The sequence below is a fragment of the Leuciscus leuciscus genome (genome assembly GCF_965113295.1).
Source record: "Leuciscus leuciscus genome assembly, chromosome: 12".
NCBI lineage: Eukaryota > Metazoa > Chordata > Actinopteri > Cypriniformes > Leuciscidae > Leuciscus > Leuciscus leuciscus.
This window is the reverse complement of record NC_138736.1, coordinates 14,611,439-14,632,920: the sequence shown is the minus strand read 5'-3', so window position 1 is coordinate 14,632,920 and position 21,482 is coordinate 14,611,439. Positions and strand designations below refer to the sequence as shown.

The 21,482-nt window shown below is 37.3% G+C and overlaps 3 protein-coding genes across 5 annotated transcripts in view; 1 reads left to right on the top strand and 2 right to left on the bottom strand.

The window, feature by feature from the left end:
- The window catches only part of glcci1a (glucocorticoid induced 1a), a 43,084-nt gene extending 41,260 nt beyond the window's left edge, over positions 1-1,824 (bottom strand). The window contains exon 1 of the mRNA XM_082186373.1: positions 882-1,824. Within this exon, the coding sequence (XP_082042499.1) occupies positions 882-1,320 (439 nt within the window). The 5' untranslated portion in view covers positions 1,321-1,824. The remainder of the gene's footprint in view (positions 1-881) is intronic.
- Positions 1,825-2,362: 538 nt separating this feature from the next.
- umad1 (UBAP1-MVB12-associated (UMA) domain containing 1) lies at positions 2,363-17,937 on the bottom strand. 3 transcript variants are annotated; one of them, XM_082186386.1, is made up of 4 exons: positions 17,792-17,937; positions 17,403-17,531; positions 11,843-11,928; positions 2,363-4,711 (listed from the first exon to the last, which is right to left on the bottom strand). In XM_082186386.1, the coding sequence occupies exons 2-4, from the start codon at positions 17,479-17,481 to the stop codon at positions 4,433-4,435; spliced, it is 444 nt and encodes a 147-aa protein (XP_082042512.1). In that variant the 5' UTR covers positions 17,482-17,531; positions 17,792-17,937; the 3' UTR covers positions 2,363-4,432. The 3 variants fall into 3 exon arrangements, with proteins under 3 accessions (XP_082042512.1, XP_082042514.1, XP_082042513.1); XM_082186388.1 differs by having other exon boundaries at positions 17,403-17,669; positions 17,792-17,912; XM_082186387.1 differs by having other exon boundaries at positions 17,403-17,896.
- A 710-nt stretch (positions 17,938-18,647) lies between these two features.
- Positions 18,648-19,702, top strand: rpa3 (replication protein A3). Its single transcript, XM_082186882.1, has 4 exons — positions 18,648-18,862; positions 19,167-19,241; positions 19,331-19,439; positions 19,524-19,702. Exons 1-4 carry the CDS (start codon positions 18,764-18,766, stop codon positions 19,604-19,606), a joined length of 366 nt encoding a protein of 121 aa, XP_082043008.1. The 5' UTR covers positions 18,648-18,763; the 3' UTR covers positions 19,607-19,702.
- The last annotated feature ends 1,780 nt before the right edge of the window (positions 19,703-21,482 follow it).

The window sequence follows — 21,482 nt, the reverse complement described above, 5'->3', positions numbered from 1 at the left end:
TGTTATGAAGCAGAACAGCAGGGTTGAGGTTGTGTGTTAGTGACGAGGCCCCCTGTGTGGCCTTCACACACACACACACACGCACACACACGCGCGCGCGCGCACATACACACTCAACCTCCAATTACCCACGTAATTCTTTCCATCCCTGCCCGATAAACAACAGCGAATTAACTACAACCATGAGAAAGACATGCAAGCTCATTCATTCACGACTGGGTACATAGAAATAACGCAATATTGGTGGTTATGCGTGTGTTTATGAAGCTACAGATCGCTAGCTTTAGCAGGAGCTGAACCAGCGCGGGCCGTGCCTCAGAACCTAACGAGCTCACTACATAGACGGCTTTTCTGGGCATCACGGGGGGCGTGTACACGGGACGCATTCTTGCAGAAGACAGAAACAGAATGGAACCGAGCGCAGCGTTTCAAAAAACGCTTATGACACAACGGGAAAAACGTTCGTGTTCGCGATATACGATGACTGTCTAGGCAACTCACTAGGTTTTAAATCACAGCCATGGTCATCATGATGCATAAACACCCTGCTTATGCACATTAGTAAATATTAACGCTTTAAACGCATTTGGTTTCGATCTTAAATAAATAAGCAGATTTAGTTAATAGGGTTAAATGTATTTTAAATATGTATTCACTGTAATATATATAATACTCTTATTAAAGCTGTCATATCTGTGTCATGCATATGCGTTTATAGTGCTATAGTGACAGTTTTATGTGAAGAATGGATGTTGTTTTCATATACAGTAGCAGCTACATGATAAATACCCTGACCCAATTAAACGACTTCAGCAGCAGCGTATGTGAAGATGCTAAAATGAATGGCAGTAAATGAAGCAGGATTTGGGCCTGTTGTTTACCTCTCAGGACAGGTGAATGAGGGCAGCGCTCGGGTGAGCTCCTGTGGTCCGGAGGAGAGCGCCTCTGCCGCGGGATCAGCCGACCGTCCAGCGAGCCGTTTCCTGCCGGACTGGCGAGCGTCGGGCTGTCGGAACTGGAGCTGCTGTGCTGGGCTGCTGCGGTCGGTTCTGTGTTGCTTCCGACTGAGATGGAGGAGGAGGAGGAGGAGGAGGAGAAGGAGGACACGGGAGGGCGGGTCGGGCTGTGCTGCTGATTTCCACGCAGGAGCTGGTAGGGCACCGTGGCGCGAATGGGCTGCAACCGGCTAGTGTTGCCGGCGGAGGATGATGATGATGATGATGATGCTGCTGCTGCTGAGGAAGAGGAGGAGGAGGTGTTGATGGGGGACCCGTCATTGCCGCGCTTGACCCGAGCCGAGTGCACAGGTGATGCTGACATGACTGAACCTAACTATGTGGTAGTTTTACTAAGATAATACGCTAATACATTCCTTCCCAAGTCTTCATTAATTAAACTCACGTCATTAATTAAACTTCTTATTAAACGTCTTTTAACAGTTAAAAAAGCAGAAGCTTATTTTAATGTTGGTGTAATGCGCAGCCTCAGCTTGTCGGTTAGTGTGCTGAAATTGTAGCAATGTAACGTTAGCTTCCCTGAACGAAGTTTTTGTCCTTTCGTCATGCAGATGATTGGATGACGCTAACTTGTCCTTAAAATGTGTCAGGAGTTCATCCTAGTCTGGAAACCTAAAAAAGTTGACGCTGAAGAAATGTTATCCCGACTGTCGTGTGTCTCTACACCCCTCTTTGCCTTGTGTTACTCCAAATGACAGGCACTTCAGCGGCACAGTCATCGAGACGTGTGGGCGGGAGCGTCCGGCGCTCTTACGACCTCTGATTGGTGCATCGCAAGATCAAAATAAAATATGATTGGTTTGGCGAAAATGATGGCCTCAGAAGGAGCCAATGGACTCATTGTGGTTAAGAACGTTTGCGATTCTGTCTTGCTATTGGTTAAGTCTGTAAACTGACAGACTAATCTAATGGTACAAAGTACAAACATTAATACTAGATAACACAGATGGTGTAACGGACTTAACGGTAAGCAATGCAAAGAGCATTAGAAGACATACGAGAGACCGGGGCTCTAAATGTCATTTATTAAATTAATTTATTAATTTTAGCTCTAAGGTTGAGCAGTATACTCAGGATAAGTTTCCCCAATAAATGTCAAATTGGGGCAAGTTGTCACATTTTAAATGTCATTTATTACATTTGTTAATTGAAATGCCATTTATTCAATTCAGTAATTTAAAATGTTTTAGGACAAAACAGTGATGTGACTTTTGTTAACATTTAAATGTTTTGCCTTTTCTGGAATAGTTATTTTACCTATAAGTACACAGTAAATTTTAATATCATGTTTGTGCTAAATAATATTTGCAAGATATGTACATACAAAACAGCAAATTGCAACAAAATGTAATCAAATACGATTTTAATTAAACATTGTCATTACATTCCGCTCATGCTCAGATTTTAGCATAAACATCATGTGGGATCAGAATCAATGAGGAATTCTGTTCCAGATATGAATCAATAAGGAATCCATAGTTAAGGTGACATTAAAGTGACATTACATTATTTTACAGACATTTTAAAGGGCAAAGACAGCACAATGCAAACTTTGATTACTTCAGTACAGTGTTTTGAAAAGGACAGGTCAGTGACTGAGAAATTAGGAGGAACCTTAGATTAAATAACTGCATCTGACAAATCAAAACAAAGACCAATCAAAAAAAATGTATATTATATATATATATATAAAATAAACAAAAGTGAGATTTGATGTGATAAAGCAAATAAACTATCAAGTAAAGTACAGAGGATGTAAAGGAGACACAGCTAAACCTGAGTACATTGTGTACATAGCAGCACGCACTATAAAACCCATTCATTAACCGAAATTCAGATGAAAGGGGAAAAAAACAGATCAACAACTATGTGGCCTGTTCAAACAGCACAGTAAATCCTATTAAAATCCATGTGCATGTTTTTGCAATCAAACAATGTTCAGAATACATATCTGCCTCCCAAAATGGAGCAGAACTTAAACCCTTCATGCATTAAAATCAAACAACAACAGTAGACGTATGCAATGTTCACACACACACAAAAAAAAAAAATTATACACACATATACATATATATATATATATATATATATATATATATATATATATATATATACACACACACACATTTACAAACAAAGATATATAACATTGGCCTGTTTATAATGAGCACTGCAATGTCCGTCTCTCAATTTTAAGTGCAATTCTTTCACTTAAGGTCATTTGTGTAATTTTTGTGGTGTAAAAATCCCAACTTAATATGCAGACACAACTACAACTAAGCAAAATTCTAATTATAAAGAAAAAATACTCCAAGGCACTCGAGTCAAAACGAGTAGATCTACACTTTTATTAGGAGGTTTTTAATGATTAAGCGCAGTTAATTAAAGGCTATTTACTTTCACCATGTGAGTGCCTTGGAGTATTTCGTCTTTATAGTTTGATCCAATGAGCACCAGTGGCTACATAAAGACTACCGTGCAGTACTCTCTGCTTTTGTTGTTTTATAACAAGCTTTATTACTGATTCCCCTGAAGTGTAAACACCATCAAAACATTGTTTGCATCCAAAACAGCCCAGCACAGCAACACTGACTCAATGATATGCTACACCTTTAAGGTTTATGGGTACTCACTGTAGTTACAGCAAATATAGTGGACTAGCCAAAAGGCCATTATGATTGTCATTTTTAACATTTATATATATTTTAAAAATATAATTTATTTTTTAATTAAATACTTATATTTGTTATCCAATTATTTATTTTAGATATGTTTAAAGAATTACATTGCTGAGTGACAGATTACTATAAAATCATTCTTTCTATGTATCATGACTGGTTTAAGTGAACGATCTGGAAGAAAACTTCTTGAAACCGGTTCCATAAATTACAGTATGTCTTTGCAGAACTAAGAAAAAACTGAGGAAGGCCAACGCAGACTGCGATGTCTGAAACATCAAACAACCGAATGCAACCACTGAGAAACATAACAGTTTCGAAACAATTTCAGCATATCATCTTATGCTACAGGACCCCACAGAGTCAAAATGCTAAATTGCACAGAATTTACACCCGTAAAATTTAAACAAACTACATTTGAAAAATGTAAAGCCATAGGTCATCTTATAAATACTCATCTACTGTTTTTAAATGAGGCGGTAACACTCATCTCACACAATCAAGTGTAAGATCCTGAGAGACTGTAAACCATCTTGATGCGGACTTCACTAACTTATTTAAACTAAATGGACAATATGTTCGTTTGAGCCCAACACCCTATAGTCAGTGACCGATTTTTTTTTCAGCTAACTGGAACTAGATCTTCATTTATTTAAGAGGCAAGCGGTTAAGGAGAATCTTGACAACCAAAGGCTCATAGTTCATCACGTGTTAGTGATATGACTGATGGGCTGAGAGTCACGGCTCACAAAGCACCGAGTTCTCCAAGGAGAAGTCATAACGAAAGTTGGCTAGTTTGTCATTTATGTCGTGAGGCAAGGTGATATCTGTTACAAAGGGCAGGCCTGCCTGCATGGCAAGGATGTGTGGTGCTAAAGTGAACGGTATATCGCCTAGAAGTTCAGGGAGAGCAGGGGTGGCGTCCACACCGTGCGTTTCAGAGGACATCTTAGCAGATGTAGGCTGAGAGGAAGGCTGAGCAGTCTCTGCAAATCCTCTGTTCCCGGCACTGGATGGCTGAACAAAAAGAAAGAAAATCCACAGTGAAAACTGAGAAACCTGATCTGTTGAAAAGCAGTACTGTTATTATGTTCATCACTATGACTCAACTATAGTACCATTTACCAAACTGTGAGCTGTGCCACTGAGCAGGTGTTTAAGTCAAGTCAAGTCAAGTTTATTTGTATAGCGCTTTTCACAATACAGATTGTATCAAAGCAGCTTCACAGTATTAAATTAAAATAATACAACAAAGTTTGTTTCAAGAGGAATTTATTGATTGATCAAATTAAATTAAATATCCCCAAAATATCCCCAACTGAGCAAGCCAAAGGCAACAGTGGCAAGGAACCGAAAAACTCCATCAAGTGACCTAATTGTGTCCTAAAACTCCATCAGGTGACCTAATGGAGAAAAAAAAAACCTTGGGAGAACCCAGGCTCAGTCGGGGGCCAGTTCTCCTCTGGCATTTATGAGCTAGAGGCCGGATTGTAGTTTGAACTGTAAGATTATATGAATGCCTGGCTGAAGAGATGCGACTTTAATCTAGTTTTAAACTGGGAGAGCGAGTCTGAGCAACGAACATGCTCTCCCTCCTTTGGTGGTTCTGGATATCCTAGGTATGACCAAAAGCCTTGAATTTAGTGATCTTAAAGAGCGCGATGGATTATAGGGAGATAGAAGATCCGTTAAATAGACTGGAGCTAAGCCGTTTAGGGCTTTATAAGTCAGTAGCAATACCTTGTAATTAATACGGAACTTTATAGGTAACCAATGCAGTGATGATAAAATTGGTGTTATATGATCATATTTTCTTGATCTCGTAAGAACTCTAGCGGCGGCATTTTGGACTAACTGTAGCTTGTTTATTGAGGATGCAGGACAACCAGCTAGTAAAGTATTACAGTAATCCAGTCTCGAGGTCATGAATGCATGAACTAACTTTTCTGCATCAGAAACTGATAGCATATTACGTAGCTTAGCAATGTTTCTAAGGTGGAAAAAGGCTGTTTTTGTAACATATGAAATATGATTTTCAAAAGACAGGTTGCAATCGAGTATAACACCCAGGTCTTTTACTGTAGAGGATAAAGTAACAGAACATCCTATGATGTTAAAGTTGTATTGTGCGAGGTTTTGTGGGCGGTTTTTTGAACCGATAAGTATTACCTCTGTCTTGTCTGGATTTAATAAAAGAAAGCTCTTTAGCTCTTTAAATCCTCATCAATGCTGAATAAGTTCAGCCTTTACTCATTATCATCACCATCAAGGTCCAGTGATATTACACGTCAGGTATCAGTTCCTTTAGCATTATTTGTTATTAGTAAGACTGACTGCAATGAGTCAGGAAATGTGCCTCACATTATTACCCCCAAAAAGAGAGAGCCTGCAGCCACATAGCTGAGAAATCTGGTCTCATATGAGGTGGATGATTCATTACAGCCCTGAAACATCACGATGAAGGAAGTCACGTTGTACCACAACTAGAGCTGAACGTCACAGTCTGACACAACTAATGATGCACAGATGTGCAGCACATTTAAAACTGTTTGTAAATAGAAGTGAATTATTTTCACCAAGACAATAAACAATTCTCATTCAACTACACTACTGTTTAAAAGGTTTGGGCCAGTGAGATTTTTTTTTTTTTTTTTTTAAGAACTTAAAACTGTTATTTAGCAAGGACACATTAAGTTAATCAAAAGTGCCAGTAAACACTTTTATATTGTTACAAAAGATTTCAATTTTTAAAAATGCTAATCTTTTGAACTTTCTATTCATCAAAGAATCCCAAAAAAAAAAAAAAAAACTGAAGACTGAAAGGCACAATATGGGATTTTTTCTCCACTAGGGGTCGCTAACCTATTTACAATAACAAAGGCGTAGATTGATGACGCAACATTTGCTATGAATTATGGATTTTGTCGTCAACGTCAAGCCGACCGATCTAATAATGTATATGGATTACTGAATACATCGATGCTTTTATCATGACTGTGATATGAAGCAGTTCGGGATTGCTAAGAGACAGCTATCAGCTCCAAACGCGATGCGAGTCCCGCGGATATAAAAGGAATATGGACATTTCATTCTACCGAACTACACGCAGAATTACTACTCACAGGTCAGTTTATTAGACAAATTAAACTTGAGAGGTAACGCAGCGCTGTTTCACTTGGTCTAACATTACACTATCACTCTAAACTGCATTTGAATGTGTTGAAATGTATGTGTTAACGTTAGTTTGTCTGTAATGAGACTAGCAGTAAGCTAGCTAGATCAACATTAGAATAACATACAGATCATATTCTAACATTTTATCATTGTTGAACTATATAACCTTGATTAGTTTTATGTAAATGTGCTCACCTGTTTAATAAAGTACATGTAGGAGTTGTCGAAGTCTCGGACGTGGAGCTCTCGTTTATATAGTGTCCATGGGAGCTCTCGACATCTCGAAAACACCGCGCTGATATTGATTCTCGGTTTAGTTCTCCTTTTTTATCCAAAGTCTGCTTGCCATGGTCCATAATGTTTGAACGAAACAACAACAGCGTGCAAATAGACATTGCGAACTACACAGTTGTCCGCGTCAGTTTGGTTACTATCAGAGGGCTCTGGTTCATAGCTCTGGTTGCCATGGCAGCACGAGCGGAAACCAGAGACAACACGGATATGACGCCATTGACGGCGACAAAACGGAAATAAAGACACGTGTCTTCGAATTAAAATATTAATTTCTCTGGATTTAGAAGTTAATTGGAACTGTCGGGATAATGTAAATACACAACTTTAAAAAATATATAACATAGATATAGTGATTTTTTATATTTTTAAATAAAAAAAAATACATATTGTGCCTTGAAGTAATGATGCTGAAAATGCAACTTTGCCATCACAGGAATAAATTGCATTTGAAAATATATTCAAATAGAAAACAGATCTTTTATATTTTACTGTATTTTTGATCAAATAAATGCAGCCTTGGTGAGCATAAATTACTTCTTTCAAAAAAAATAAAAAAAAATAAAAAAAATGTGGGTGTAGTGGTGTATTATAACATAATCAGCTCTAATACACCAGTAAGAGACACTGTCAATCCTGTGCATTATCAAGTAAGGTCAAATGTGAAACTAAATGCTCAAAAATATGTTAATTTGTCAATGATTAAATGAGCAAAGCTTTCTTAAGCTGCAGGTAAACAGAATCTGGTTGTCTTAGTAGTGGAGGTGGTTTCTTACTTTTCCTGTTTGTCTTATATGAGTGCCAAATAGGCCTGTCACGATAACAAATTTTGCTGGACGATAAATTGTCCAAGAAATTATTGCAATAAATGATAATATTGTCGTTTGAGACCATTTTCATCTAATATAATGATAATGGCATAATAATGCAGGTACACCTTTTTAGAGATATATAAACTTTTATTTCTTAAGAATATTAAACATTTAAAACGGAAAACATTTTAAATATCCACAAAAAATGAACAAAACAACCAAAAACAATAAAAGCAATGGACTCTCAGTGTCTGTTAACAAAAAAAAAAATCACTTGAATAAATACCAAAAACAATAAATAAAATGGATGTAAACAAAATTGTTTACATCCACTGCTTGCGGCGACTGCCGTGCCGGGAGAGGAGCCTGATCTCATGAAAATGCGTATCTATACCACGAATGTTATTTCTCGTGCCATTTATACGCCAAAAATAGTTTTTGCGTGCATATGATACGCACTTTATGACTTTTATGTCCTCAAACGCTCGTTTTTTGGGGTCGACAGCTTATGAAAACTTATTTCTGGGTTTCTTAGCTTGTTTGCTCTACACCTTGTCACATAGCAGCTTTTAGGCATTATTCTGTCTTTTCTTAGAAGCAAGAAATGACAAGGAGGCAGCCTCTCGCAATGCAAAGTCAATGGAGACAGTTGCTTTGTTTTCCCCCTTGGTGGGCGTGGTCTTCAGCTTATGACGCGTTGCGCTCTGTCTCTATACGCTAAGGAACCGAGAGTGGTCATCCAGTCTCTTTGGTAGAGAGAGAGAGAGAGAGAGAGAGAGAGAGAGAGAGAGAGACGAGGAAAACAAACAAGCATGCAAATGGATTTATCGCGGCCAGAAAAATTATCGAGCTCATTTTTTTTTATCGTGCGATTAATTGATTTATTGACTATCGCGACAGGCCTAGTGCCAAACACATGTCAGACAGGGAATGATGATCTATTAATGTCAGTTCTTTACTGGAACAATACATAGAGGAAGAAGCAAAAACACTGAACAACTAACTGAACTAAATAAGGTGGAAATCTTAATTTCCATACGAATGAAAGTGGATGGTGATCGAAAGCTGTCCAGCCCCAACAAGGACTAAAAAGCACAATAAAAGCAGTCCGTATGATATGCACTAAAATCCAAGTCTCCTGAAACCACATGATAGCTCTGTGCGAGAAACAGCCTAAAATCTGTTTCACTCAAAATTGAATCTTCTCCTTGGAAATATTGGTCTCTATTCATACTCATTGTAAGGAAAAGAGTAGCTTGGATATTCTTTCAAGGAAAAAACTAAATCATACCAGTTTTGATAGACAGGTAAGTAACTGATTAGAATTCTCAGCTTGTCCTTTAATCATCTGAATGAGGTTTCTGAATAGCAGCTTTGTGTAGCTCATAACACACGGCTTGTGGTCCGACTGAGTCACAGAACTGCTAATTCAACTCTGGTCATTTCTGAGGATGTGCTTTCGTGGCATTTAACAGCTTTCCTATGAAGTGTCATTCTGTTCCTGTCAATGTTTCGCATGTAGTGTCAATTAATTTCCCCCTAAAAGTCTGCATCAAGCGTGAAAAGCAGTCCCTATTGTGGCGTATATCCGAGTGAAAAAAATTTAAAAATAATGTACGGCTGAACCTTTTGAATTTTGTCCATCGGGAACTGATTGGATCCTTGTTTATTGCTGTGATCTCATGTTAGCAACAGGTTGCTGGAGAAGAGGGATTATTGTCCCAGTGCACACGTCATCAGAGACGAGATGTTACAAGAGGGAGAGGAATGTTTTTATTAAAGATTAATTTAAAAAATATATATGATGTGCAGTTGTGCACAGATAAATCCTTTATAACAAACACTTCACCATTCCATAAAAAAATAAGAATTTTCGATTTTATTTCATTGTGACTAACATTAAAGGGTTAGTTCACCCCAAAAAAATAATTCTGTCAACAATTACTCACTCTCATGTCGTTTACAAACCCATAAGACTTTCGTTCATCTTCGGTGCACAAATGAAGATATTTTTGATGAAATCTGAGAATCTAGAGTCCATTCACCCAAATCTCGTACGATTCAAAATGTTCATAAAGAGCTTGTAAAAGTAATCCATATTAATCGGGTGGTTTAATTGATCAGCGAACTTACACAGAGCACTCAAATATAGTAAACGGAAGCTCAACTCTACTTTCTTGACACATGAGAACAAACCTCTGTTCTTTCAAATTCCATTAAAAAATATCTTTGTGCATCGACGATGAATGAAAGTCTTATGGGATTGTAACGATATGAGAGTAAATAATGACAGAGTTTTCATTTCTGGGTGAACTAAACCTTTAAAGCAGGGGTGTCAAACCTCAGTCCTGGAGAGCCACTGTCCTGCAGAGTTTTGCTCCAACATGCCTCAACACACCAGCCTGGAAGTTTCTAGTATGCCTAGTAAGACATTGATAATCAGGTTCAGGTGTGTTTAATTGGGGTTGAGGAAATAAACTAAACTCTGCTTTAAATCATTGTGCTGTTTTTGTGATCATGTGACCTCTTTGGAACTTCTAATTCTTTGGAAACTCACATAGCAAACTACACACTGTCAGGCCTCTTTGACAGCTGGTTTTTCCATTATTTTGTCCACGTGATTGTAAAACGCACTTAGCCTGTCCACAAGTCAACTCCAATAACTGACTCTAGGCTTTGGGATTTTGTGAAAGCCTCTCATATTCAGTGAGAAAGAGTGAGACTGAGCGTCTTTCATTAGCCATATGTCTCCAGGCGGTGCTGGAACAGATTGCTGAATGGCAGCGGCACATGTTGGCGCTGATCAAGTCCTGCCACCTGGCACCTGTCACACACCCGCTCGGCCAGCGCAACTCAAGGGGATCTTTCTCTCTTCAGTGCTTCTGTGCCCCCAACACACAGCATATGGAAATCACGCTGGCCCACTAACACAGACGACTCTATGAGTGATCCTTAAGATTTAATTAGGATCATACTGAAAACGTAGCATATTCTGTGTTTACTGATACTCAGCTCTAAGCAAAGAATGTTTTTATCATCCGCCAGGTCAAACTCGTAAGTTTGATCACTTAAAAAAAAGTAACAGCACACCTTTCCTCAACAAGCATGTACATCATCGAGTCTTTATACAGCTCTTTTCCAAATAATCACACATTTATTGACCATCTGTTAAATCCAAAAATGGCTAAAAGAAGCATAAAGGTGCGGTGACACTAGTGAAAATTTGCCAGCCAAAAAGTCCACTGTTAATAGTGTATCGATCAAAGTGACACAAAAGTCACTTTAAAAATGAGCAGCTTTCTGTTGTTCAACTAAATTAAACCTGTTGCAAATCTTCCTGTGGAAATTCTTCTCCCTCATGGGAAATTCCAGGATTGCTAATGAAATGACTGAATTTTGCCCATGTAAATAACGGTAAATGTGACTGCACCTTGAATGTTGTCTATATGATTCTGACTTGTGATGTGCACTACATTTACAATCTTCTGCTATGTGATAAAATTTAAGTTGTTATTCACTGATAATCTTGCCCACCAGTGAACGGTTAACGAGTGAACCTCTGGGACTGGACCAATGTAACCGGGACAATGTAACAGTCCCGATTTGTAACTGTTTTGTTTTGGAAAATTGGTGGGTAATTCGAATTAATTTGTACATGTTTGTATTATCTGCTTACGCCCTACTAATGCTTTTCCATTCGAATCACATCATACAAATTCATACAAAGTTTCAGTCTCACATTAACAGCTCACTGGGTGGGAAGATTATAAATTAATAATGACTTAGCCTAAATTTTGTTAGAAGTTTGTTGTCATACCATCATTAAGTATTTGTAATTATGGATCACTCTACTAAGTGAAACAAAACACACCTTAGATGGTTGTACTATTACATTTGTTGCAGGCTGCTCAATGTTCATGGATTGAATCTTCCATCGCTGGTCCTCGACAGTTTCACCTGAAAGGCAAAGAATAAAAACAATGAATACTTTTAAAAATCAATCAGAGAAGAAAGGCATAGCGATTCCCAATGCCAGTCATAGACGCTTTACGGCAACGGTTTGATTTTCAAAAAGAATAATAACTTTTTCTCCACGGTCAGGACAATAATGTGGATTAACTACAAGGTAGATTACTTTCTTAGATTACTGTCGTAGATTATATTACATTACAAAGCATTCCTTCTACGTACTTACAGCCACAATCAACCGTGTTACGTAAGAGAAACCTGCAACACCTTGAAACCATAACTAGACCGAATGCTGTGTAACATAAAAAGGCATTCTCCATGCAAGACCCGTTCGCATCATTACATCTTTTTCCTGTCTGAAGTTGCAGATGGTGTAATTCCTGCTTGAAAATGAAACCCAGCCTCTTCCTGTTGCTCCTGAAAATAACACAGCTGAATGTCTTGGTGATCGTCTGCTCACCTCTGGGGCCTTCACACACACCACGGCTCCTCCCTGTGTTATTAACACCTTCACAACACCTCCACAAATAACTCCCTCTGAGATGGTGTCCATTGTTTATGTTCAGGAAAAAAAGCTTGTATGACTTGCGTTTAAAGGGGCGTTCACAGTGACAGCGATATAATCACCAGAGGTCACCACTAGGTCTTGGTGTTAGTGTGCAAGTCAATGTACCTCCTAGACTGCAGTTTCCAACTGCATCATGTGGGTCACATTCTCTGCTTTCATTTATTTATTTTTGCATGGGCAATGCTCTCTGTTCCTCATTTAGTCTCAAACTGCCATCTCCAAACGACAATGAATTATTTGCTGCGAAACACTGTAAGAGTGAATTTCTTACTTGGTATTGCACCAAAATATATTTTTTAACCAAAACCACAATTCAAGTTTCATTTCCCTAATGTTTTGATGTTTTAGCTGAAAATCAAAACTGAAAGTAAAGTTTTTGTAATTGAACTCTGGTTTGATTGCTGTTAAGGTGTTCCGAACATTTTGTTGTGTTCTCAGGTAATAAATCAAGTTGTAGAAAAGTTTTTCCACAGTGAGCTGATTCTTGATATTTCAGCCAAAGAAATTTTACATATTGCAACCTGACGCTGAAGGCTGAAAAAGTCAAAACATAAATTGTCTATTACTGTATTAAAATAGAGTTTGAGAGCATTGTGACAGTCTACTTTCCTTTTGTTCTTTTTTTAAGGCCTTCTTGTGTGTTTTTGGTCATGCACCTGCTCTAAAGTTTTTTTCTTGTTTGTTTTTTTGGATGTGCACTGCACATACAGTCATTGGAGAAAATCATCATTTGAGAAGCGCTAATTAAACAGCATTGTTTCAATCAATGATTTTGGCTGAAACCGAAAAAATGCATATTTTTTGTTTGCCAAAATTTTGGTGTATCACTAACAGACCTGATCCGTTTATGACCAGATGTTAAACACATGCTCTACTGGAATGTATAAAGTCCCAAATCAATTTTATTCAGCTTTAATAGCCAATACGGAAAAACAAACACACAATAAGTGTGAAAGGATGAAAGAGCACAATTATTGAATTCATTCACTGGAAGCCTTTACATTACACAAGCATCTAAAATAAAAAAAAATTAAAAAACATTATTAGGAAAAGTTGAACACTACTCAGTGCTAATGGCTGGATAACGTCAGCTGTAATACAGCCAGTCGCTTACAGCAGTGAATCAATATTAACACCAAGAACGATAACTATAAATCAAAGTTTGTAAAAAAATAAAAAAATAGCACCCACACCACAACCGTAACGATAACAACGATCTCATTTTAATCACTTTCATATCGATTTCTTTCAGGCTGGTGACCAATAAAAACATTGACAGCCAATCAAATCCATTTGTCTTTAAAGCTACACTGTGTAACTTTTTAAGTTGATTCTTAGCAAAAAACACTTTGTTCTATCAAACGTATATGTGCTCATTCATGTGTAATTACTTCCACCAACTAATAAAGTATTCTCGTAAACGTAAAATCTGCCATTTATAATACATACGAGCGAGTCGCTCGAATGGCGGCAGCCATGTTGCGCCTCCATCTTGAAAATACATTCGCCAAAGAGGGACATACCTGGAAATTCAAGCTTCGCCTTTCGCGTTTTACACTCAGTGACACCGTGACGAATGCGAGGGGGAGATTACTCGCGACTGCCGGCAGATTTGAAAGATTGCTGAAGATGGAGGATCACGCCTATTTTCGAGGACATGTAGCAGAGTCACCAAGGAAGCGAAAGAGAGAATTAAAACATCAACGCAACAGGCAAATCAGCAAGACCAAAGTCAATATTGGAGTAACTTTTCCCAGATGGAAAGACCTCATGAGGAGCAAAGATTTTAAAACGGACGCCGAAGTTGCCTGCATTCCTCTCGACAGGTAATTCAGCTTATTTGTGTAAATTCGAAGTTTTATAGTTGCTTGTCTAACCATAGCATGGTTGTGCATAACGCCAGAACGACCTCCAGTATAACTTGCGTTACTTGAAGAAACACTCATGGACGAAGTCGAACTGGAAGCCATGTTAATCTTGTAATAATATGGCCACCGTAGGAGTTAAAACGCCCTCGGAATTGAAAGGAACAGAAACTAATATTCACTGGGTAGTCATATACAATTTCACCGCTAGATGGGGGAAAATATCACACAGTGTAGCTTTAAAGCGTGTGTTCTGGGTGTAGTGTTCTCAGGTGCTTAGAATAAACAGAATGTTATTGTCTCATGGTGTGGATTGTGGAGGCCAAGATGTTTATCGCTTGTTATAGCATTTGTTCTTTCTGTGAATGAGCATTTAGTATTATATTAAATAATTCAGTGGAAACAATTACAAAACTCAACATTTTGCTTGCACTGTCCTTGTTCCAAAAATCATGGCGACGGACGGATATAGGTTTTAATTTCTCGCAGCCACCGCACTAGCCATTCATTTTAATCGAAGGAGACGTAGGCATGTTATCCAAGCATTAATGGCAAGGAAAACCCCTTATACTGGGAGTGGCCACATATGAGGTGTTTCTGGGATGTTATAGTATGCGTAATTCTTTCGTCTTTTATGAGTTTAATAAAGAACTTGTCTTCTGTCCAAACATACCGTGCCCTCTTTAAAGAATGATGTGACTTTAACCAGGTGAACTGTAAATGCAAAATAAAAAATATTGTTTCCATTGCAGTTTTGCAAAATATTCCTTTTTCGAATTGCCTGAAAAACCACCTCATACGAGCATAAATTATAAAAAAAATTGCAATAATGGGAGTTTTTGCGAAATTGACGCATATTGGCCGTATTTTCAATTGGTGCAATTTGAAGGGTGTGGAAACGCAGCCAAAGCTGTATTGTATGAAGTGATATATAAATAAAGGTGAGTTGACATGGAACATAAACGGATCCTTTGCTAAGCTCCTACTGTTTGCCATTTTACAAATCATATATGGCCTCATTTGCACTTCAAAGTCAAAGCAAGGGATTTCTTTCCCCAAGAGAAGTGGATCTGTGGCACAGATAAATAATGCAATGTAAAGTAAGCCTATATCGTGTCCCTTATGTGCTGTCAGCATGTTACCGCAGCCGCATACGCAAGTTCCTTGGGCCTGTTTTAGTGTGCTCGAGGTGAACCGAATGAGAGGCTGCTCACTGCATAGCCAATGAATGGAGCATGACATACAGTTCCCCTTCCATGTAATCTGGGCGTAAAGAGTGGAGCTAGAAGGTCCAACCACACCCTAACCCTACCTATAACTATATCCTTCCACCCATTAGATCAACAGAGGTGGAGCTGGACTAGGTCAAGCTCCACCCATGACGTCCAGAGAGGGGGAGCTGGACATCATTTGGCTCTGCAGTGAGCACTACTTCATATGAACTGCTCACACTCAGCAGGAGTTATGTGCAGTGCTATATATCAATGACATAATAGACTAATTGTCAATTGCGATTCCATTCATACAGGAAAAATTATCAGAAATTTCAGGTAGTCAATTTGGAATGTGAACAGAACCGTATTTAGTGCTCCAAACCAAATCGACAAGTGTGTTCTGCTGCTGTGTGAAGGTAGCGGTCATGTGTTTGTCCCGTCAGCCTGGCGAACCCCTTTAGTCTAGTTCCAGGTTGTACCAGAGCACTTCATTGTAGTCCAGGAATCATGGTTGAGTTGAGTTAATCTACAATTCTAACCTAAAGTACTAAGACTGGTTCACATGAAGCAAGCTGCACTCTGGACCGGATTAATTTCATAATGTTACATCATGTACCGTTTGTGTTCCAGTTGCCAAGCACACTCCTTAAACCCATAATGAAGAGTGAATAAAAGAGGTTTCAAAAATCAAAATAGACATTGGGTGATGTACTTTGTTTCAAAATGAACCTAAAATGCTGCTGAGACAGTGCTGCTGAAGATTATGACTCAGAAATCAATAGAACAATAATAGATTTATCATCAGTTTGTAATAAACACTGAGACTTTGCATTAAAAAAATACAAAAATAATTTATACATACCAGAACCAAACACAGTCAATATGAAATCAAAAACTGAGCCTATTTACTTATATATTTCTGTAGGCCATGCGGCCTTGCCAATAGAGCAAATAGTAGCCTATAATTTAATACCAGTTAACATTATTTTCATAAGAGTTCAGCGACAGGCTCCATATAAATGTTAACTTCAAATTACTATCCTATTGTGCGATTCTCTGTTTATTTCCAAAACATTCTCACAGTATGGTTAGCCTAAAATTGGAGAACCAGCATAGTTTGCCAAACATCCATCTATCCTCAAATATTCAGCAGTAATTTTCCATTCCCTGGTTACCAATATTTCCTCGAACTACATGAGCACATGGTGTGAGCTATTCAAATCTGGCTCAAGCCCTCAGTAAACATATCCTGCTTTTTATGAAGCAAGGGATCTCTCTTTCCCTTTGACCTACATTCCCTCTAATACAGTAAAATGTAGGCTGGGAGGCATAAAAACATAAAACCTTATTACTGCAAGTTGCAACTAGCACAACAAAAGGTAGGCTATGTAATTTCATTGTATTAACTGTCGAGGCTGTGGCATTCTGTATCCACTCCAGGAACAGGAAATGGTGATCCACAGAGGTACAGAGAACCCCAAATACATGTCCTGATTGATTGCTACTTCATATTAAGGAAAAAAAGTCAATGAGACTAAATAGAATTGTATTAACTATTACTATTGATGAACTACATTCACATTGAATGTGAGGATTGAACTATACTGCCCTCTTGTGGTGGATAGGAATTAACCAAACAACGTTTGGATTTATAGTTTCCTATTAACAATATTTTGGATGGATGGATGGTCACACGGACAGGCAGATAGATGGATAAACAGGCAGATATTTCACTTTATTATTCAACTAAAAGAATAAAACAAATTCTAGACAATCAGAAAGTTGCTCCTAAAATAAAATGATCAAATGACTTACCAATGATGACAAATCCATCAGTTTCCCTCTCAGAAGATTTTTTGGCTCCGTCATTCTTGAATCCGAAAAACTTCAACATCTTGTGTTGTCTGTGTTGAAAATCAGTCACTCCTCAGCACACGTGATATGCTGGTATGAAGCAGATTTCGAAATCAATCGAGTGTAACAAGTGTAATTTTCTTTTTCTGTATGCATTCAAAATCAATGTGATCTATATAAAAGTCACAACATGAAGTCAATGAAAACTGTGCTGCCGCTTTGTTTTTCCTAGACAGCGCAAGAAACAAGCAAGTTAGCAAGCGTTGCTATAGGCTACTACATTTCTGCTGAAATACAGTGAACAATAAAAAGAACAATCTTTTTGAGATTTGAGTGAAATGCTGTCTTACTTAAAATCATATGAGTATAATATTTCAGTTTTGTTGTGGTAAAAGCGAGCTACTCGACTGAAGTTTTGTTTACGAGTCCTTCCCACGCCGTGTCCATCTGCTTTTTCGCTCCGTGTGAAAACAAAAAGAAGCTTTTGCGTATCAAAAAAATAAAATAAAATAAAAATCCGACAGTTCTTTAAGCTCACGTAGTAAAGCATCAATAATGTATCTGTAAATATGTACTAGCATGTCCCTTACTAACAACTGTGAATATACGCTTAGTATATGTGCTTATTAAAATAACCATGTGCGTGTGGTTTCTGTGGGTTGGAGAGAGTGTTGTTCACTTGGGAATTATTCTCTGTAAATATGAAAAAAGTTTTATTTTATTTTGATAGACAGAGAATACAATCAAATATGGCTTTTATTATAAATCTATTTCTAATGATGGAAAATACCATATGATTAAACAAAAACGGACTAAAGAAAAACCAAACGTATTGTTATTTTATGTAGAAATTAATTAGTATAGCCCTTAGTGAGTAACTTATTGGTTAGAACAATTTGTAAAACATGACGCACTAGGTTTCTGTGAAGGTTCTAAGTAATGACATTGTACCATTTACAATGATATTGTACCATTTCTTTTATTTTTCCATTTTGGGAGTTTTTTCTGATTTTTCTGTTATACTGTATTTTGATATGTAAATGGTTATTGTCATGTTTATCGAGGTAATTTGACAGGCAATACATTAAAAATAAATTAATAATAATAAAAATCAAAAGAATGAGCGGAAATGGGGACTTACCACAACTAGGAACTATAGTTAACAGGCTATTTGTTTCGAGCGTTTTCCTCTGACGCACCGGAAACGTGGTCATCCGGGTAAAAAATACGTCACTTGATCCGAGTTTTCCCGCGGTTCTGTTTTACTCGACTGAAGTCATTTTGGGTTTTATTTCTTGTGTGGTTTGCCGTAAACATCCGCAATGTCAGGCGTTTATGAGTCCCCGAAACCCAGAATCAATACGTCGATGTTGTCTCAATACATCAATCGGCCAGTCTGCTTCATTGGACGCTTGGAAACGGTATTGACCTATCATTCACTTATATTCATGCCCTGAATAATGAACATTTTATCATTTATTTATTTTGTAATGAGCCATCTAACGTTAGCAGTCTAATGAAAATCAAGCGCGAATGATGCATGGTATGAGTGTTATGATACGGTGTAGTGCATTTGAGTAGTTTTCAGTATCATATTAATAACTTCAAGACGAGCCTATAATTTATTAGGGCGAATTGTTCCACGCATTGCAAAATAAAAACGTATTGGAAGAGTGTGAGTTCTGTCTAGCGTGTGAACATGACAATATGGTTGTGTATTGACAGGTCCATCCATCAGGAAAGGCTCTTACTCTTTCAGATGGAGAAGGAAAGACTGCATCAGTGGAGCTCAATGATCCTGTGAGTGATCAGTTCAGCAGCATATGATGCACCTCTGTGTATGATGTTGGTATTTATTAAAAAGGTCATATTTCCCCCGTCCTGTTTAGCTGGATGAAGAGCTGAGTGGGATTGTAGAGGTTATTGGAATGGTGTCCAACAAAGGAACAATCATGGCTGTTTCACATACCCAGTATCGCGAGGACAAAGTCTCTTTCGGTATTATTTGTTATGTTGATTATGATAGTTCTATTGTCAATGTCATTTGCACTTGGATGTAAAAGATTTCCTCTTGCTTTGCAGATCTGGAGCTGTACAACGAAAGCCTGAAAGTTCTTCATGACTATCCCCAGTATTACCCGTTTGAGGTGTCATTAAGCGGTTAAACAGCACTTTTATTTTCATTTTACAGTTTTTGTATAATTGGATATTTACTGTTTGTCCAGTTTTTGTTACTTGAAATAAAACTTATATTAAACTTTTGTTCACATTATTTAATTAATGAAGACTTCTACAGCTGTGTATTGACAAAATAATTCTGGAAGTTATTTAAACACAAAATATTAGGTAAGTAAAGTTTGTACCATTTTTACATTGTGTTTTTCATCATGAAGCAAAGCATGACTAAATGAATGGATTTGTCTTAATTCAGCCACTGATTTTAGTTACAATGAGAGAGATGTAAAGTATACTTGTACTAAGTATATTTGCATTTAAAGTGAGCTGAGCATAGTTAAAAAATGAATGTACCAAACGCATTTTTTAATTTTATTAATGTAGTTATTTCTAAATAAGAATTTCATGTTTAAATTCACATTGATTATACTCAAATAAAAAGAAGGGTTGACTGATCAGTAATTTAAGTAATCAAGTAGTTTTTTGTTTTTCTAACTAATGGGTGATCTGGAGTGGTATGATACTGTATTGTGTTTATTTAAACAGTTTTGTGTATCCTATAACTGCAAGATGAGTATAATAAAGGGATAGTTCATCCAAAATTCTCTCATCATTTACTTACCCTCGTTTTTGTATCTTCTGCTGAACACAAGAATGTTTGTAACCAATCAGTTCATTGACTTGCATTGTATGGGAAAAAAAATACTATGGATATCAATGGTGTTCCACAACTGATTGGTTTCCGACATTCTTCAAAATATCGTTTGTGTTTAGCAAGAGAAAGAAACTCATTCAGGTTTGGACAATGTGAGGGTGAGTAAATTATAGAATTTTCATTTTTCGGTAAACTCTCAAGGTGAATTACTATGCACATTGCAAGTAATAACATATTGGTGAAGACTGGTCAGCACTTGATGAATGAGGGGATATGTGAGACTGGTTTACACTTGTCTACTGTGTTTGTTATTCCACATTCAAAAGATAATTAATTATTATTATTTTAGGGTTATTTTATTCAATGCTTGTCTCCCAGCATTTCCTAAAAGTGGACACTGGTTATTGAAGACTGGGTTCAATAAACTTGTTTTTATTCTACCACTAGATGGCAATGAAGTGAAAAACTAAACATGAACATGAATCATAGACTGTAAAAATGAAATACACTTTTTATTTTTTTTTAGACAAAATACATTTTGTTCATTTTTACTGTTATGCTTTTACAACATAAGACCTAAAATGCAAGAAGTGAGAAAACAAAGTTTAGCATCATCTTACTGTTTTACTTTTTTATATATAAATAAATTAAAAAGTATCTGGATTTGAACTGGTCTTGGTTTATTTTTTTGAATTTTGATTATGACAATTTTTAGTTAGCTAACATTATTTGTAATATAATATGACTATAATATAATAAGACTATGGTCTTATTTTTACTATTTACTATGTATACTTATATTTACTATTTTACTCCAGACCAGTGAGCAGAGGAAACTGACACTCTTTGGAAACTAAAACCAGATTTTTGGAATTTTCTTCTTGAATTATGCGAGGGAGGCTAATATCTCTATGGAAAAAAAACTTGTACCATTACAAAATTCATCAATCATATGACAACGTGTCAGGAGGGGGCGGATGAGCCAAATACCTCAAGCAGTCACTTCAATATAGCTGTCATGTTGAGTAACTCCCCTATTTTTGACAGGACAACCCATCTTCATCAGGATAAAAGGCATTAGGGTAAAAGATGCATTCTGCATGTTGTAGTATTTAATATGATGAGCAATAGGTGGCCTGCCTCTGTAGCGCTCGATGGTGTGGTAAGGAGTTGCCTGAGGTCAAGCAGCTGCCATATTGTTGCAAGTTCTG

Coding starts and splice junctions, on each gene's coding strand:
- rpa3 (XM_082186882.1), top strand. CDS start 18,764: ATGTCAGGCGTTTATGAGTCCCCGAAACCCAGAATCAATACGTCGATG. Junction 18,863..19,166: donor TCATTGGACGCTTGGAAACG/GTATTGACCTAT, acceptor GTGTATTGACAG/GTCCATCCATCAGGAAAGGC. Junction 19,242..19,330: donor CAGTGGAGCTCAATGATCCT/GTGAGTGATCAG, acceptor CGTCCTGTTTAG/CTGGATGAAGAGCTGAGTGG.
- umad1 (XM_082186386.1), bottom strand. CDS start 17,481: ATGTTGAAGTTTTTCGGATTCAAGAATGACGGAGCCAAAAAATCTTCT. Junction 11,929..17,402: donor TGATGGATTTGTCATCATTG/GTAAGTCATTTG, acceptor TTTGCCTTTCAG/GTGAAACTGTCGAGGACCAG. Junction 4,712..11,842: donor TAATAGTACAACCATCTAAG/GTGTGTTTTGTT, acceptor CTTTTTGTTCAG/CCATCCAGTGCCGGGAACAG.